Genomic DNA, 16,874 nt, shown 5'->3' on the forward strand with positions numbered 1-16,874 from the left:
AGCGCACGCGTGCGACCGTCCAATCAACATCCAGGGGCGGGGCTGGGTCGGCGGGCAGGGCTGGGGAGATAGGTGGAGCTGAGCCCACATTCTCCAATGGAGTGGAGGCAGAGGCGGGCCCAATGGCCAAAGGAGCATGGCGTGGAGACAGTTGCGAGTGAGTACTGCCGTGGGGGTTCACGCATGGTCGGAGCACAGGATGGGAGGAGACGAGGCGGGGAGCACGGAAGGCTGGGGCCCTTGCAGTGTGTCCTGCACGGGTGCGCAGCTAGGGGCATACCAAAAGCAAGCGTGTCTGGCAGAGGCTGGTCTGAGCGTGAGCGATCGATGGCATTTTTTTTTTTTTTAACTGAGCTAGTATCGGACCTCTGAGAGCACATGGTCGTCTAGCCTTGTAGAAAGGATCCAAGACAGAATGAAGTAAGACATGCGGCCACCCTTCTAGATATAGTGTGGTCCAAATGGGAGCCCTGTGTGAAGAGCCCTTGGTTGTGTCCCTGGTTTGGGAAAGAGTGCGCAGATAGTGCTGCCTGGGACGTGAGGCATTTCTGCAAACTCCCAGGAGGAGAAAGAATGAATATCTGGTTCGCTGTGGGCGAATCTGAGCACATCCTCTACTTCCTTGTTTAGTGAGCAAATCCCATTAAAAAATAAAATTATGTGTAGGGGTGGGGGTGGGAGGGTGAATACAGGTGCCCTGAAACCAGCTGTATTGGAGCCCCTAAAGCTCGAGTCTGACATGGGGGCTGGAGCCGAACTCTGCTCCTCTGGTAGAGCAGCAAGTGCGCTTAGCCACTGAGCTATCTCCATACCCCAGATCTGTATCCTGGCTGACATCACTTATTTCTCCTACTTCATTGTAAGCAATGCTTTCCATTTAGTTCCAAACAGATCTCCATTCTCTGGCCCTTCCTTGGCTTCAGTCCCCTAGAGATCCCTTCTCCACCTACTTTCTGCTCTTTAGCTTTTGCGTCTCCTTTGAGAGTCAGCTTTAACTCGCTTCCTCAAGATGCTTCCATTGCTTTCTCCTTCATGTCAGTTTCCTTGGCTCATGATGGTTGATTTGTCTCTTCATTAGGTTACACTTTTCTGAAGGACAGGGAACGAGTCTGGTGTGCTTGCTTTTGAAGGATTGAATGAATGCATTAGCCACTTAGCATCTGGTGGTGCTAATTACCAAAAAGCCTTGCGAACCACTTTTGAGCTGGGGTAGTGATTCTCTACTCAAAGTGTGAAGCTATGTGTATATTGTAGCCACTTTTATATTATATACAAAGGACATTTCAGACAGTAGCCTTCCTAGGTATACTTTTAAAATATAAACACCATGTGCTAATAAAGGCTAAATGAAAACGTGAATTTCTGCATGTAAAAATCAGAACACAATTCACCTACATAGATGGTCAGATTTTGGGTTTTTTTTTTTCCCTTTTTGGTTTATTGAGACAGGATTTCTCTGTATCTTTGGAGCCTGTCCTGGAACTAGCTCTTGTAGACAAGACTGGCCTTGAACTCACAGAGATCTGCCTGCCTCTGCCTCTAGTGCTGGGATTAAAGGTGTGTGCCACCACCGCCTGCTGATGATCAGGTGTTTAAGCCTCTATGTAGAAGGGGTCCCCTGGTGCACATACAGCGCAGAGCGCCCTTTCTGGTGGACTTTTAGGAACGGGACTGATTCTTTTGTAATGTTTTGTGCACATTGCACAGTTGTCCTTAAATTACAAGGCACCACTGGGCAATGACGGCGCACACCTTTAATCCCAGCACTCAGGAGGCAGAGGTAGGTGGATCTCTGTGAGTTCGAGGCCAGCCTGGTCTACAGAGCTAGTTCCAGGACAGCCAGAACTGTTACAGGAAACCCTGTCTTGAAAAAACAAAAACAAAAACAACAAAAAAAGGTACTTACATTTCTGACAAAGTTACCGTATATATGTGAAATGTGGGGAGTAGATGTTTGTGTGGTGAACTACAGCTTGTTCTTTGGCTCAGATAATAGGAAGCTTTTTAAAAAAACCTACCTAAATAGCAATAACAAGTTCAAACGTAGGGAAATTAGTGTGTTAACTTTAATCAAAGAATATTGACAGGACTGATTTCTCCACACCAAATCTGTTAGCATTGTTCCCTCATTAACTAGTAAAAATTCTTCCATGTGGCCCCTAGGGGGCAGGACTGCCTGTCTTAAATTCCCTGGCTGGTTTTTAAGGGAAAAAAAAAAGGTATTCAGGACTAGAATTTGTGTAAGCAGTGTAGACACTGCGTCTACAAAGGCTGGTGTGTGAGTGGGCAGGATATGAAGGGGGCAGAGTGGGCAGGGAAGGGCTGTCACTTCATGTAGATGTTATGTCCTCAGAGTAAGGAAGGGTGCTGCAGCCTGACCTGATGAGGGTCCCCACGGAGCCTTTCTTTTCCCCCACTAGAAGCGGGCCCTGGATGCGGCCATCATCCTTGGGGGCGGAGGATTTCTCTTCACCTCTTACCTGACAGCCACGGGCGATGACCATTTCTATGCTGAATACCTCATGCCGGCCCTGCAGAGGCTGCTAGACCCAGAGTCAGCCCACCGCCTTGCTGTTCGCTTCATGTCCCTGGGACTCCTTCCTCGAGCTACATTTCAGGACTCTGACATGCTGGTAGGTGTTCCTGGGTCACGCTGTTTTACATTTAGGTATGTGGGAGAGGTCACATCCTTCAGCGCTTCTGTCGCCTCTGCTGCGACTGCGCTTCTGAAAACCAGAGCTGCAGGTCCACAGGCAGCTGGGACCTGGAGCCCAGGCTGAGGAAGCATCTCCCATCCCGTGTTACACCCTGAACTTACGGAAGAGCACTCACCACGTAGCCTACGCTCACAGCTTTCATCCTCACCACTGGTGTTTGAGGTCGGTCCTATCTCATCTCCATCTGCAGAGCAGGAAACTGAGGTACAGACTAAGTAAGTGGCTTGCCCAAGGTCATGCAGCTGGGAGGTGGCAGGACCAGGATTCGAACCCATGGAGTCTAACTCCAGTGTCCAACCTTGGCCACAGGCCTGCCTTGCTGAAATTCCTCTGCTGAGCAGGGACATCTTCTGTAGTCGTTAAACAGCTAATGCATGCAGTGTTAGCTGGGAAGGGTTGTCTCTTTTAGGTACTGTGTCCTCTGTCTGGGTAGGTGTGAAGGGTCAGGAGGATACTGCAGTCCAGCCCGACGGGTCCTTTCTTCCCTCCCACCCCCCAAGCAGGCCCTAGGTGTAGTCATCATCCTGAGGGGGTGGAGGACTTAAGTCCTAGGCAGCCACCTGCCCCAGTCACATCCAGTCACAACTCACTTCTCTGGCCCACCTGGCATCGTTTAGGACAGAGCCAGTGTGGCCCTTCGCTGTCTTTCTGAAAGCTGCCTTTTCTTTCTCTTTCTTTCTTTCTTTCTTTCTTTCTTTCTTTCTTTCTTTCTTTCTTTCTTTCCCTTTCTTTCCTTTCCTTCCTTCCTTCCTTCCTTCCTTCCTTCCTTCCTTCCTTCCTTCCTTCCTCTTTCTTTCTTTTGTTGAGACAGATTTTCTCCATGTAGCTCTGGCTATCTTGGAACTTACTCTGTAGACCAGGCTGGCCTCGAACTCACAGAGATCCACCTGCCTCTGCCTCCCAAGTGCTGGGATCAAAGGCATGCACCACCACCGCCCAGCATACCCTTTTTCTTTTGAGAGGGGTCCATACTGTCCAGGTTGATCTCGAATTTGTGGGCTCAAATGATTTCTGAGCCTCAGCTTCCTGGGTAAGTGGGACCATACAGCATGCCCCACTGTGCGCAGTGGGCAGTGGTCCCTACTCCCCGGCAGCCAGGCCGATTGTTACTCTCATCCCACTTTACCTCCCTCGGTTTAGTTCTCTGCCTAAGGCTTCAGTTCTCTGTCCTGACTAGACTCTGCTGGGAGGGTGGAGGTGCTTTTGGGATGCTTGGCTGCCCTGGTCTCCTGACTGACCAGTCTAACCATAATCTCAGAGAAGCTTGACAACACCGCAGGCTCTGTCACACAGCCAGGGACAAGAACCGGCTTGAGGGTCTGTTAGAACTGCACTTCTCGCCTCGTGGTTCTGAGGTGCTGCATGCACATTTTTACCTACCTTGTGCCCTTTCTCGTCTCCTGTGGATTACAAGACCATGTGACTTTCCCCTTGGGAACACTTACCTGACCTCTAAGAGCTCACTGGAACCAGCACCAGTGCCGGCCGGTGTCCTCCCTCCAGCTCTCCATGATGCCCATTGCTGCTAACTTCTTGTCAGTCATGGAGGAAGGGTCAACTGGGGCTTATATGCTAGAGGTGGGTGATAGACTTGGCTGCGTGGTACTCACTGGTGTCCAAGTAGCATGACCTAAAGGCTGACGACACCCAAGGACTCCTTCTCCTGCCCAAGTTGAGTAGATAAGAAGATCCACCATAATTGTGCAGGATCCTGTGGTGGGATCCGGCCTCTCCCTCAGCCTTGAGGCCTCCTGGTGTCAGACTCCAGCAGACATCAGAAGCACCTGCAGAGAGACACCTCAGAGTGTCCTTCCTCCCAAAGATCCCTATTCTGTGGGCCCACTGATGCTTAGCAAGCTCTAGGGGACTTCTGCTGCAGGATGCTGGGAGTCCTGCTGTGAGAACCACTTGGTGTAGCCACATACACCTCTGCCCTTGTCTCCTTTCCAGGAAGTGAGAGTCCTGGGCCATAAATTCCGAAATCCAGTAGGGATTGCTGCAGGATTTGACAAACACGGGGAAGCTGTGGATGGCCTCTACAAGCTGGGCTTTGGTTTTGTTGAGGTCGGAAGTGTGACTCCCCAGCCTCAGGAAGGAAACCCCAGACCCAGAGTATTCCGCCTCCCGGAGGACCAAGCTGTCATTAACAGGTAGGGAGTGTAGGGAGTGGCTCAGAGTCGGGGGTGGGGGGTGGGGGGAGGTTAATTTCCTCCCCTGCCGGAATCTCTGTGATGGAAGACCCGCCTTCTGCTTTTCTCCTATGGTGGGAGGACATTCTGTCATTTGGAGTATTCAGGAGCCCTTTTGAACACGAGGCAGCGCTCACCCCAGCCTTAGAAAATAGCTGTTAGGATTGTACCAGGTGTTCCTGCTGAGGCTCTGAGAGCTGGTGCTGGTTGCAGAGAACAGCTGGGAAAAGGCTTGGACTTGACAGTGTGCACTTTTCTACATTGTTACTCCGTTGCCCTGGTCCAGGGTTGGCCTATAAGAATATAATGATCTCACTTGTAATTTGAAATATTCTCATGACTACATTAAAAACTAGAAAAAGGAATGAACTTGATAATGTATTTATAATTATAAGATTTAAGTATAAACAGTGTATTCTAAAACCATCTTAACCTGCAGCTGATGTAAAAACCATTGACTAACTACACTCCCCTTTTATTGGCTTCTGGTCCTCTGACACCCATGTGCCTTTACTTCTGGTTCCTCTCACTTGGGCAGAGTTGGTGGCCACATGCAGTCAGCAGCCTTGGTACTGCACAATTGGCCCTTGCTTTGGATGAACAAGGATGGAGTGTTCAACATGTACGGCTGCTCTTAGGAGGAGGAGTCCTTCCGACTGCGTGAAGCCTCAGCCTTCATGGTTTTGAGTACTTAGTATAACTGCAAAGGGAAAACCTTCATACTTTTTGCGGGGAGATTTTTGGAGAGCTTCCTGGTGAGGATTTTGGCAGACCTGTGGCCATGCTTCCTACTGCTTATTTCAGAATGCTTCTCTACAGGTCATAGATCTTTCTGTTGCATTACGGCAGAGACCAGTGTCTTTAGGGCTGGTCAGGCAAAATACTTGTGTTTCTGATTTGGCTGTTACATGAGACTTTGGGCAATGTACTTGGCAGAACCCCATGGGGCAGGGAGTGGTGAGGGGCAGGCGCCTGTGCTCCTGGGCACATGCACACTTAGTCTTCTTGCTCATGTACATGGTATGTGTTCAGCATAGACACGCTGAAGGATCAGTGAGTATTTTCTGTGCCAGCAGATCCACGGGCCACTGCCCATGCTGCGTTGCTCTGGCTGCAAGCTACAAAGCGATATAACCAATCCCCATTAGTTATCATTCTTGTTTCCGGGACGGAGTACTGACAAAAATTAGCTTAAGGAGGGGGCGTTTATTTTGGCTCACTGTCTGAGGGCACAAGGCCCCCTGGTGGCAGCAGCCTAAGGCAGAGGGCCACTTTGCACCTCCAGTGACGAAGCAGAGAGTGGAGGATGCTGGTGTTTGTGTCTCTTTCTCCTTACTCGGTTTGGGATGTGAGCCCATGGGCTGGTGCTGCCCGTGTTCGTGGTGGGTCCTCCCTGCTCTATTCAACCTTCCTGGGAACAGTCGTACAGACACACCACAGGTGTGTTTCCATGGCGACTCAAACTCCCATCCATTTGACAATAGAGAGTAGCCACTGTGAGAGCATGGAAATGGTCTCGGGTGCTTTTCCAACTGTCACCTTCCAACTCCACCCTTCCCTGTGCATTTATGTGCACCAGGTACGGATTCAACAGCCACGGGCTCTCGGTGGTAGAACACAGGCTACGGGCCCGACAGCAGAAGCAGACCAAGCTCACTGCAGGTAAAGTGGGGAGTCGTGGGAGGGTCTCTCTTCCTCTATACAGAGAAATATGTGGGGAGGGCATGTGGTCCAGCGATAGGAAACAAACAATAAAAACCACACAAAGCCGCTCAGGCTCCTCTCGGTGGGGGACAGTCCAGCTTCCACTACGGCCTCAAAGGTCGTAACGAATGTCATAATTCAGCACAGCCTTTCTGGTCTCCGGCACCCATGGAACCTGGATTGTGTTCTAACTTGGAGGCTTGGGGTCAGCAGAGAGCGTGTGTGTAGCTAAGATGTAACCCGAGTGCATCCCTGCACGTCCAGCCCGGCTGTCCTTTTGTTCACTGTGTAAATGGTGTGCGCTACGCTAAGAGCAGAGCAAAGGTGTCGCACGCCTTCCCACTCGGGACCAGCTGTCCTCAGGCCTCGCTTTTGGTGGCTTTTCATGGAGATGTCTTTGTCCTCTGTGGTCTGCTTTGCTCTCGGAGGTGCATTTTTGGGTCAGAGCCCTGGGTGGCGGCCCTCTGCCCATGGCTTCCCACACGCCTTCTGTAGTTCCGGGGGGTGGGGGGTGTTTCTCCTTCGCCTCTGCAGTGTCTTTCAGGAGGTCTTAGTCTCCTTTGATGTTCTCCTAGCATGAAGATTAAGCCAAGGACTTCTGCATTTATTTGAGGAGCTAAGGAAGAAAGGGCTGAATGGTGGATGTAGGAAATGACATTGTTTAAAAACCGCTGACTTTGGCCGTGTACTTATGCACACCTTTAATCCCAGCACTTGGGAGGCAGAGGCAGGAGGATTCCTGTGAGGTTGAGAAACCCTGTCTTGAAAAACAAATAAACAAAACCCCCAAACAAAAAACAAACAGAACAAAACAAAACAGAAAACACCCTGGCTTTGACAGAGCCAGACCCTGCTGACCCTGCAGAACTGTGAAGGTCTTAACATGATGTCTGTGGTTTGTGGTGTTCTCCTGCCTTCTGCTTTCTCTTTTCTTTTCAGTGCCCACAGTGCTCTCTCTGTGGGCTGGCTTTCTCACCATTGTCCCGTGTCCACCCTTCACCCTCAGTCTGTGCCCTCACATTCATTGGAGTGAGGCCAAGTCCCGTGTCCGTGCCTTGCCCACAGGCCTCTGCTGGCAGCTGGCGGCCTCATAGACACTTTCAGCCAGCACCAGGCCTAGGAACACGAGCTGAAAGACAAGACGGCGCTCTGTGTAAAGAGTAACTCGGCCTTCCTCACTCCGGAATCGTGCCCGTGCACGGGTGAGCACTGTGCAAGGCCCAGGTACTCAGGAAGCCGTTCTCTCCACGCGGCTCACGTGTGCTGAAGCTAACAAGTGATCCTGCCTACTGGGTGCTGGACTTGAAGCTTTGAGACCACTTAGGAAGTGAGTTACAGAAATCTGATGACCAAGAAGGTGGTGGGCTGTGAGAAGGAGGCTTGCAGCACAGGGTGTCACCCATGTCCTCCCTGGCCTGGCATGGGTGAGCTGGCTGGGTGGTGTAGGTCTGTGCAGGAGTGGCAGACGGACAGACAGCACACTGGACCACTGACATGCGAGGCCTTGTCATAAAGGCCCTTTCTGCCACAGAAAGCATGAGTCTGAAAGAGCATTAGAGCCTTTGAGAGTGACAGGGGACAGGTGTGGGTGGTTACACCAGGCCCGAGGAACAACGTGGGGCTGTGGAGATGTATGATCACCCCAATTATAAGTTCTTTTCTCAGAGAACTGTTTTTTTTCTCTTTCTCTTTGGGAGTCCACCACATGGGGATTTATTCTTACTTATGAATGCCTGGCCTTAGCTTGACTTGTTTCTAGCGAGCTTTCTAGCTTAATTATCCCATTTCTCTTTAACTATGTTTGGCCTCTGGGCTTTTTTCTTTCTTTCTTCTGTATATCTTTCTTTCCTTCTGTCACAGGCTGTGTAGCTGTTTGGCCCCTGTTGTCCTCCTCTCCTCCTCTTCTTTTCCTCTCCTCTTCTTGCTCCTTGCCCCTCGTTTGAGCCTAGATTTCTCCTCTATTTATTCTCTCTGCCTGGCAGCCCTGCCTGTCCTCCTGCCTACCGGCTGTTCAGCTCTCTGTTAGAGCAATCAGGTGTTTTAGACAGGCACAGTAACCCAGCTTCAGAGTTAAACAAATGCAACATAAAAGAACGCAACACATCTTTGCATCATTAAACAAATGTTTCACAGCATAAATGAAGGTAACACATCTTGAACTATTTCACAACGGAGAACAAAAAAGGTTTATGACACACCTCTATCTGCCTTTTAGGCATGATAGTTGAAAACGTTTTCTCGTGTTTTTCTGTGAAGCTCAGGCATGCTCAGACTTACAGCAGGCTGAATCCCCATGTGTGGCCTCCAACCATTTCACATACAGTGCCTTGACCAAGGCTCATGAGATTCAGGTTGCTTTTGCTGGCATGCCCATTCAATGTGTATATTTCTAACTTTGGCAAGGCACTGATCTATGAGTCTAGCAGGATGTTTTTAGGAGTCATTTTGTTGCTACATTTCTTTAACAGAACAGTAGTATTTGGTTTTTCCCCTCTGTCCCCGACTTGTCTGATCTCAGATCCTTGGCCACCAAGCAGTGTTGAGGGTGGCTTCCATCTCCTGGAGTGGGCCTTACGTCCACTCAGATACTGGTTGGTCACTCCCATAAGTTTTGTGCTGTTTCACTAGTGCATCCTCCAGGCAGGGCCTCATTGTAGATCAAAAATGTTTGTAGCTGGGTTGGTGTTTACCGCTCTCATTTGGTAGCTTGTAGAGTGCCTTACAGTACCGTGAACACTAGACCAGAGGGATGAAGGACGAAGGTAGCTCCAGCCCGACTCATCCATACCCAATGATTGTGTAGGTGTTGTCTTCAGCAATAGGGTTTGCCATCAGTTGGCAATAGTCTAGGTTGTTTGGGTTCTCTTGGGGCCCCTTTGGCCAACAACTTCTTTGAATGTCTTCTTTGAAAGTCTGGTCAAATTCTGTATTAAAACCCTGTGGCCCTGGGCATTTTTTGTTTGGGAGGCTTTTATTGACTGTTTCTATTTCACTAGGGGTTATAGGTCTGTTTACATTGTTTATCTGATCTTAATTTATCGTTGATAGATGGTATATATCAAGAAAATTATCCATTTCTTTTCGATTTTCCAATTTGATGGAGTACAGGTTTTTAAAATGTCCCTATAATTCCTTGGATTTCCTTGGTATCTGTCATTATGTCTCCCTTTTCATCTCTAATTTTGTTAACTTGGATCTTCCCTCTTCAGCTTTAATTAATTTGGCTAAGGGTTTGTCAATCTTTTTTTTTAATTAAAAAAAACTATCTTTTCTATTTTATACACCAATCCCAGTTCCCACTCCTCCTTCTCCTCCCGTTCCCTCCACCTCCACCCCCCCATCCACTCCTGAGAGAGGGTAAGGCACATTGCTTTGGGAAGGAGCATTTGTCAGTCTTACTGATTTTCTCAAAGAACCAACCCTTTGTTTCGATTCTTTGCATTGTTTTTGTTTGTTTGTTTCAATTTCATTGATTTCAGCCCTGAGTTTATTTCTGCCATCTACTCCTTTTGGGTGTGATTTCTTCCTTTTGTTCTAGAGCTTCCAGGTTTTGAACACAGTCTGTTAGTCTGTGTTTTTTTTATTGGGAAGTTGAGGCCATTGATACTGAGACTTATCAGTGATCAGTGTTTGTTGATTCCTGTTATATTGTTGCTATGTCTTTTGATTTGCTGGTCTGAGATCATTTAATCCTTGTGTTTTGGTGTGGTTAACTGCTCCAGGCTGAAGTTTTTCTTGTAGCACCCTCTGTAGCGCTGGATTTGTAGATAGAAACCACTTTAATTTCATTTTTCGTGGAATGCCCTTCTTTCTCCATCTACTCTGCTTGAAAGTGTTGCTGGATATAGCATCTGTGGTAGAACATCCAGGCCCTTCTGGCTTTTAGAGTCTGTATTGTAGTCAGGTGTTGTTCTGTGTTTTTTTTTTAATTAATTTATTTATTTATCTAGGTTTTTCAAGACAGGGTTTCTCTGGGTAGCCCTGGCTGTCCTGGAACTAGCTCTGTAGACCAGGCTGGCCTCAAACTCACAGAGATCTGCTTGCCTTTGCCTCCCGAGTGCTGGGATTAAAGGCATGCACCAGGTGTTATTCTAATAGGTTTGTCTGCCTTTATATGTTATCTAGTCTTTTTCTATTGCAGCTTTTGCTATTCTTTCTTTGTTCTATACATTTTTTTATTATTATTATGTGTTGTGGGGAATTTATTTTTTGGTTCAGTCTGTTTGGTGTTTGATTTGCTTCTTGTACCATGATAGGCACTTCCTTCTTTAGGTTAGGTAACTTTTTGTCTATGATTTTGTTGAAAATATTTTCTGTGACTTTAACCTGGGTTTCTTCTCCTTTTTGCTCTGCCCATTACTCATAGATTTGGTATTTTCACAGTGTTCTCGATCTCCTGGATGTTTTGTGCCTGGATTGTTTATTTTGTTTTATTTTAGATTTAACATTTTCTTTGAGGTATCATTTTCTTCTATATTGTCTTCAGTGCTTGAGATTCTCTCTTCCATCTCTTGTATAATTTTGGTGAGGCTTGCTTCCAAGGTTCCTGTTCTAGTTCCTACAATTTTCATTTTCAGCTTTACCTCAGTTTGGGTTTTCTTTAGCGATTTCCTCTTTCACGTATTGAACTGCTTTTTTCATTTCATTTCACTGTTTGTGTTTTCATGAATAGATTTATTTATATCCTCTTTAAGGGCCCTGAACATGCTCATAATAGCTATTCTTAGATCCCTGTCATGTGTTTCCCTTACAGCAATTCCCAGGGCTGCTGTCATAGGGTTGCTGGGCTCCAGTGGAGACATTGCCCTGGCTGTTACCGGGTTTTTACGCTGGCATGTGGGCATTTGGGTTTGAGATGATTGTAATTCTGGGTGCTGATATCTGTTCTTGTCTTTGTTGGAGTGATCCTCAGTCCCTTGGTTTCTGTTGCCCCCACTAGGGGAGTGTGGTAACTGTAGGTTGGTTGCCTGGCAGGGAATGCTTCTGAGATCCTGCCAGGTGCAGCCATGGCGGGCCTGGGTTGGAAGTGTTTCCTGGGGTTGGGAGCTGACACTAAGGAGGGAGGATGGACTAGCAAGGGTGCTGAGAGGGTCCACAGGTGGAAGGAAAGACGGGTGTGCTACCAGGGTCTGTCCCCTGGGACTGAGGACAGAGGAAGGAGAGGCCACAGCAGGTTGAATGCTGCAAAGTTGGCATAAGACTGGGAGGTCGGCATTGGGGACAGGTGGGAGAGTGGAGACTGATCCCCTGGCCAGTGGGGCTGGAGGGTTCTTAGGGAGTCCCTGCGGGAGCTGGCAGCTGTGACAGAGGATGGGGTGGTGAGGAAGCCTGGAGAATATCGCTGTGCTCTGCTGGGAATGGGGCCTTAGTAAGTTTCAAGTCTTTTTGGTGTTAGGGCTTCTGTTGGGGGCCTCCTGCTTGCTGAACAAGTGCTGTGCCACTGAGATGCAATCTCCATAGCCCTGTATTTCTTTGTTTGTTTGTTTGTTTTCTTGAGACTGGTCTCAGGTAGCCCAGGTTGATCTTGAACTTGCTATGTTGTTGAGGATGACCTTGAACTCCTGATTTTCTTACCTGCACCTCCTGAGAACTGGGCTTACAAGTGCCCACCATGCGCAGCTTCCTACTGTTTTTCTGTTTTTTCCTAGTATTTAGGTTTCTAATTTCTCTATTTAAAATTTAAAAGATAAAAGGCTTAGCATGCCAGAAGCATCCTTGTATGTGCACACACTTGCCATGTAGAGACAGACGATGAAGCGGTTCTCCGCGATCAGGCAGCAGCCCGAGGAATGAACCTTTTCTGTCAGGAAAGCGCTGATTCAGGGGAGTCCCACCTGTACTCAAAATGTTGCCTGGGAAACTTGCTCTTCACAGATGGTCTGCCCCTGGGAATAAACCTGGGAAAGAATAAGACTTCGGTGGATGCTGCTGCAGACTATGTAGAGGGCGTTCGTGTCCTGGGCCCCTTGGCTGACTACCTCGTGGTCAATGTGTCCAGTCCCAACACTGCTGGCCTGAGGAGCCTCCAGGGAAAGACTGAGCTGCGCCTCCTGCTGGCCAAGGTGTGTCATTACACCATCACATGTTCCTTTGACCAGCCTGCTGCCCTTACTCCGGTTCATTCTTCTGGTGAAGCTGTTCTTCACGTCTGGCCTAGGAACCCTCATCATACCTTTTCCAGGCACCGTCTCATCTCTCACATCCCCAGTCATACCCATCCCCAGTAGGCAGTTAACTGCTGTAAAACTACAGGCAGCCAGAGCTGGCATGGCTCTCGGGTGTCACACTGTCCCCAGCACTGTGTGTGAACGGAATGTCTGCTCACTGCACAGTCCTTGTGACCACATCTCCTTGCTTGTTTTCGGAATAAAATCAACCTGAGAGGTTATCCCAAGGGGAGAAACTGCTGTGCTTTAGTTGACTGTATGTGAAAACGCTGTTCCGCACTGCCTGGCTGTGGGGTGGGGTCCCCATCTCTGGCTTGTCCTCCTAGGTGCTGCAGGAGAGGGACGCCTTGAAGGGAGTGCGGAAGCCAGCCGTGCTGGTGAAGATCGCCCCTGACCTCACAGCCCAGGACAAGGAGGACATTGCCAGTGTGGCGAGAGAGGTTTGAGTCACTGTGGTCCCGGGTAGAGTGGGGGTAGCCTCCGTCGTCCGTTGCTGCTGGGATAACACAAAATGACATGGTTGGTGACTTCCTCTATGTGGAGTGGAAGGCTGGTTCGTTGTCTGTCACTGTATAGTCCCCCCCGGTGAGTGAAATGTGTTTGGCGAGTCTTTTTCTTGCTTCTGATCTGTCTTCATCCAGAAAGTCTAAGACCTGTGCTAGCCTGTCTGTCAGTCTCAGGTCTGTCCCTTTCCAGCCAGTTCCAACAGCAGGTTTCTCTGGCTATACAGGGTAGTAGGAACATAGTCCAGCAGTCCTGGATTTCAATCCCGGTGCTACCACGTACTCCCTGAGATACTCACAGACAGCTAAGGTCAAACCCTGCTTAGGCGCTGTCATGGGCTCGCTGTGAGACACTGCTGTGTCACATTGAGAGGCTCGTTCTGATACGTCTCTCCAGTCTAGATGTGGGTGAGACCGTGAGGGTCCTGCTCTGCAGAACTGGCCCCTGGCCTGCTGGCTGCTTCAATCCTCAAAGGAGACAGTCTCTTTGAGCCTCTCAGATCCATGGCTTAAGGCTCTTTCTCTTCTCACGCTGCAGCTGGGCATCGATGGACTGATCGTCACAAACACCACAGTGAGTCGCCCTACCGGCCTCCAAGGTGCTCTGCGCTCCGAGGTGGGAGGACTGAGTGGGAAGCCACTCCGAGATTTGTCAACCCAGACCATCCGGGAGATGTACGCCCTCACTCAAGGCAAGGCTTCTTTAGACTCCCAAGGCTCTGGTTCTTACCTCATCTGCTGTGGTGTTTGCCAGGACTGAGGCCTGAGGAGACCTGAGTCCTTACACCGCCTCCTTGGCCTTGCTGTGCGCTTCTCTCCAGGCAGGATTCCCATTATTGGGGTTGGAGGTGTGAGCAGCGGGCAGGATGCGCTGGAGAAGATCCAGGCCGGAGCCTCCCTGGTGCAGCTGTACACGGCCCTCACCTTCCTGGGGCCACCTGTCGTGGTCAGGGTCAAGCGTGAGCTGGAGGCACTTCTAAAGTGAGTGGGGCTTGACGCAGCCTGACAGGGAAGTTTGTCAGAGAGGTTAACTAGAAAGCAACACTGGTCATCCGTCTGTTGTGCACGCCCAGAGGGCTGGAGGGAAACACAGACAGCAGGGCGGGAAAATGTCTCTGCTGCATCTTTGGCCAAAGACAAACCAGTGCCAAGGAATTCAGGATGATTCCGAGGCAGTACTTATTACAAGGCAAGGCCTGCCGCTTGCCCAGGGACCAGGGATGGAGGAAGCCTAGCAGAATGAAGCAGGTAGTGAATTGACATTGACTCAGTGTCCAGGAACTGCAGTATAAAGTCACTTCCCTTCCTGCACAGAAGGCCCAGGCAGACGTGTGTGCAGGGGCCTTGGTGAGGGCAGAGTAGTGGTCATAAGGTGTGCTGGGGGGATGGTGTGCCCAACAGCGTGCCCATGGCAAGCGTGGGCCTCCTGACGACAGATTTTGTTTCCTTTCCAGAGAGCGGGGTTTTAACACAGTCACAGAGGCCATTGGAGCAGATCATCGGAGGTGAGAGCTCCTACCAGACGCCCCATCCAGAACGTGCGCACCTCGAGCACCCGGTGGCCGCATCATGAGAGGAAGCTCTGTCTCTAGCCATGACCCTTGAACTGTGGGCCCAGCTGGACTGCACAAGTGTCCTGGGTGTCACGAGACAGTGAAGGCTTTCTCTAATGAGACCACAAACTCTAGTGTCACTTCTGGGTTTAAGTCCTGGGATCTCTCGGTAGTATGAGGACATTGCTCTTTGGGAGGAAAAATCATGGAGAAAATAAAGCCATTTAAGCCTGTTTTAAAATCCTGTCCCTTCCTGGGGGCCAGGTCTCTGCCCATATGCTGAAGGTCTTTCTGGGTCTCCACTCCCTGGTCTGCAGAAGGCTTCCCAGGACTCTGCCTTTCAGTTGACTTAATTTCTATTACATTTCTGACTTTATTTTGAGAATATTTCAAACATAGTCAAAAGTTGCAGGGGTCAGTAAAGTCTATGTGTCCTTCATTTTGAGCCACTAGGGGTCACCATTTGTCACAGTGGCTTCTCTATCACACACACACACACACACACACACACACACACAGAGAGAGAGAGAGAGAGAGAGAGAGAGAGAGCATTGCTAGCATATACTATTATTGCTGGAACATTGGAGACGGGGTCATCATTACTTTCCTCCATGAGAAGCCAGCCTGATTCTCCAAAGCACATCATATCACTGCTTAAATTTCAAAAGCACTGTTTCTTAGAGATGTTTTTTCTTTGATAAAACACTATTACCGAAAGTAACTCAGTGAAGAAAGAGTTTATTTTTGTCCTATGCTTCTGGATCACACTCCATTACTAAGGGAAAGTCAGGGCAAGATCAAGCAGGGCAGGAGCTGATGCAGAGGCCATGGAGAGGTGTGTCTACTGTCTTAGTCCTTATGGCTTGCTCAGTCTGCTTTCTTCCAGGACACAGGACTGCCTGCCCAGTGGTGGCCCCAGCCACAGAGGTCTGTGCTCTCCTATGTCAATCAGTAATCAAGAAAATACATCACAGGCCGATCTGGTGGGGGCATTTTCTCAGCTTGGGTTCCCTCTAGTGCTGGTTCTATCCTGTGTCAAGCTGACCTACAAACTAGCCAGTACACTATATATTATTCTCAAAGATTAAAAAATACAGTACTCTCGACCGGGTTTAATCCAGCGCTCAGGAAGCAGAGACAAGCAGAACTCTTTTGAGTTTGAGTCCTGCCTGGTCTACAGAGTGAGTTCCAGGACAGCCAGGGCCACACAGAAACCCTGACTCAAAACAAACAAAAACCAGTACTCTCAAATGTATAAACGTCCCCCTGCCACCTAACCGCACTCTGCAGAAACGACTTCTGTTTGTAGTGTGTCCTCTCGGACTCCCCTCTCCATGGAAGCACCCACGTACGAGTCCACTGTGCTGTGGGGGTGGAGTGCCTGCCCTTGTCTGTGTTTATAGCTGCTTAGCATTTCACACGACTAACACGGGACAGTTCTGCAGTTCCTTCGCTGTTTTAAGATGGCGCTGATGCTGTTGCCTCCTGTCGGTCAGGCTTGTCTGTCAGGAGGACGTATTTAGCCAGTCTCTTCATGATGCCTTGGTGACTGCCAGCATTTGATGTCTCCTAGAGCCCCAGTGGACACCCTCGTCCACGCTCCTGGGCCCGGCTTGGGTGTGAAGTGAAGCTGGTTCTGAGAGTGGTAGTGGTTGGTCAGCATGGGTGTGTTTGACATTTGGAGAAAGTCAGCTGGTTCACCTGATGGTCTGCTTCTGATGTGGTTCTGTGGCCAATACTTTTGTGTACAGTTGCCCATTAAGAGGAACAGGAAAACATGCCATCCGATTGTGGGTAACATAGACAAGTGGAAAATGACACAGTATGGAGCAGCTTGGGGACCTAGTCTGGATGGCACCCGAGATCACTGGTGTTGTCATCCTGGGCCTCACGACAGGGCTATCAAGTGTGAACTCTTTGGGCTGTGATCTCAGTGGGGAAGGACAGTCAGCCAGAGGCTATGCTGGGAGAGCACTGAGCTGTCTAGCCGAGGCTCTCCTGCCGTCTGACCTGGGGAAGGACAGTCAGCCAGAGGCTATGC

General features: G+C 49.4%; 1 protein-coding gene across 3 annotated transcripts; it reads left to right on the forward strand.

Moving 5' to 3' along the window:
- On the forward strand, window positions 1-15,074 carry Dhodh (dihydroorotate dehydrogenase (quinone)). 3 transcript variants are annotated; one of them, XM_048437316.3, is made up of 9 exons: window positions 1-157; window positions 2,421-2,633; window positions 4,668-4,867; window positions 6,486-6,568; window positions 12,485-12,672; window positions 13,104-13,217; window positions 13,819-13,972; window positions 14,102-14,261; window positions 14,735-15,074. In XM_048437316.3, the coding sequence occupies exons 1-9, from the start codon at window positions 137-139 to the stop codon at window positions 14,787-14,789; spliced, it is 1,188 nt and encodes a 395-aa protein (XP_048293273.1). In that variant the 5' UTR covers window positions 1-136; the 3' UTR covers window positions 14,790-15,074. The 3 variants fall into 3 exon arrangements, with proteins under 3 accessions (XP_048293273.1, XP_087756508.1, XP_087756509.1); XM_087900382.1 differs by lacking the exon at window positions 1-157 and adding an exon at window positions 271-420; XM_087900383.1 differs by lacking the exons at window positions 1-157; window positions 2,421-2,633 and adding an exon at window positions 3,523-4,295.
- Window positions 15,075-16,874: the final 1,800 nt, after the last annotated feature.

The sequence above is a fragment of the Myodes glareolus genome, chromosome 22 (assembly GCF_982192425.1).
Source record: "Myodes glareolus chromosome 22, mMyoGla1.1, whole genome shotgun sequence".
In the NCBI taxonomy this organism is placed as follows: domain Eukaryota; kingdom Metazoa; phylum Chordata; class Mammalia; order Rodentia; family Cricetidae; genus Myodes; species Myodes glareolus.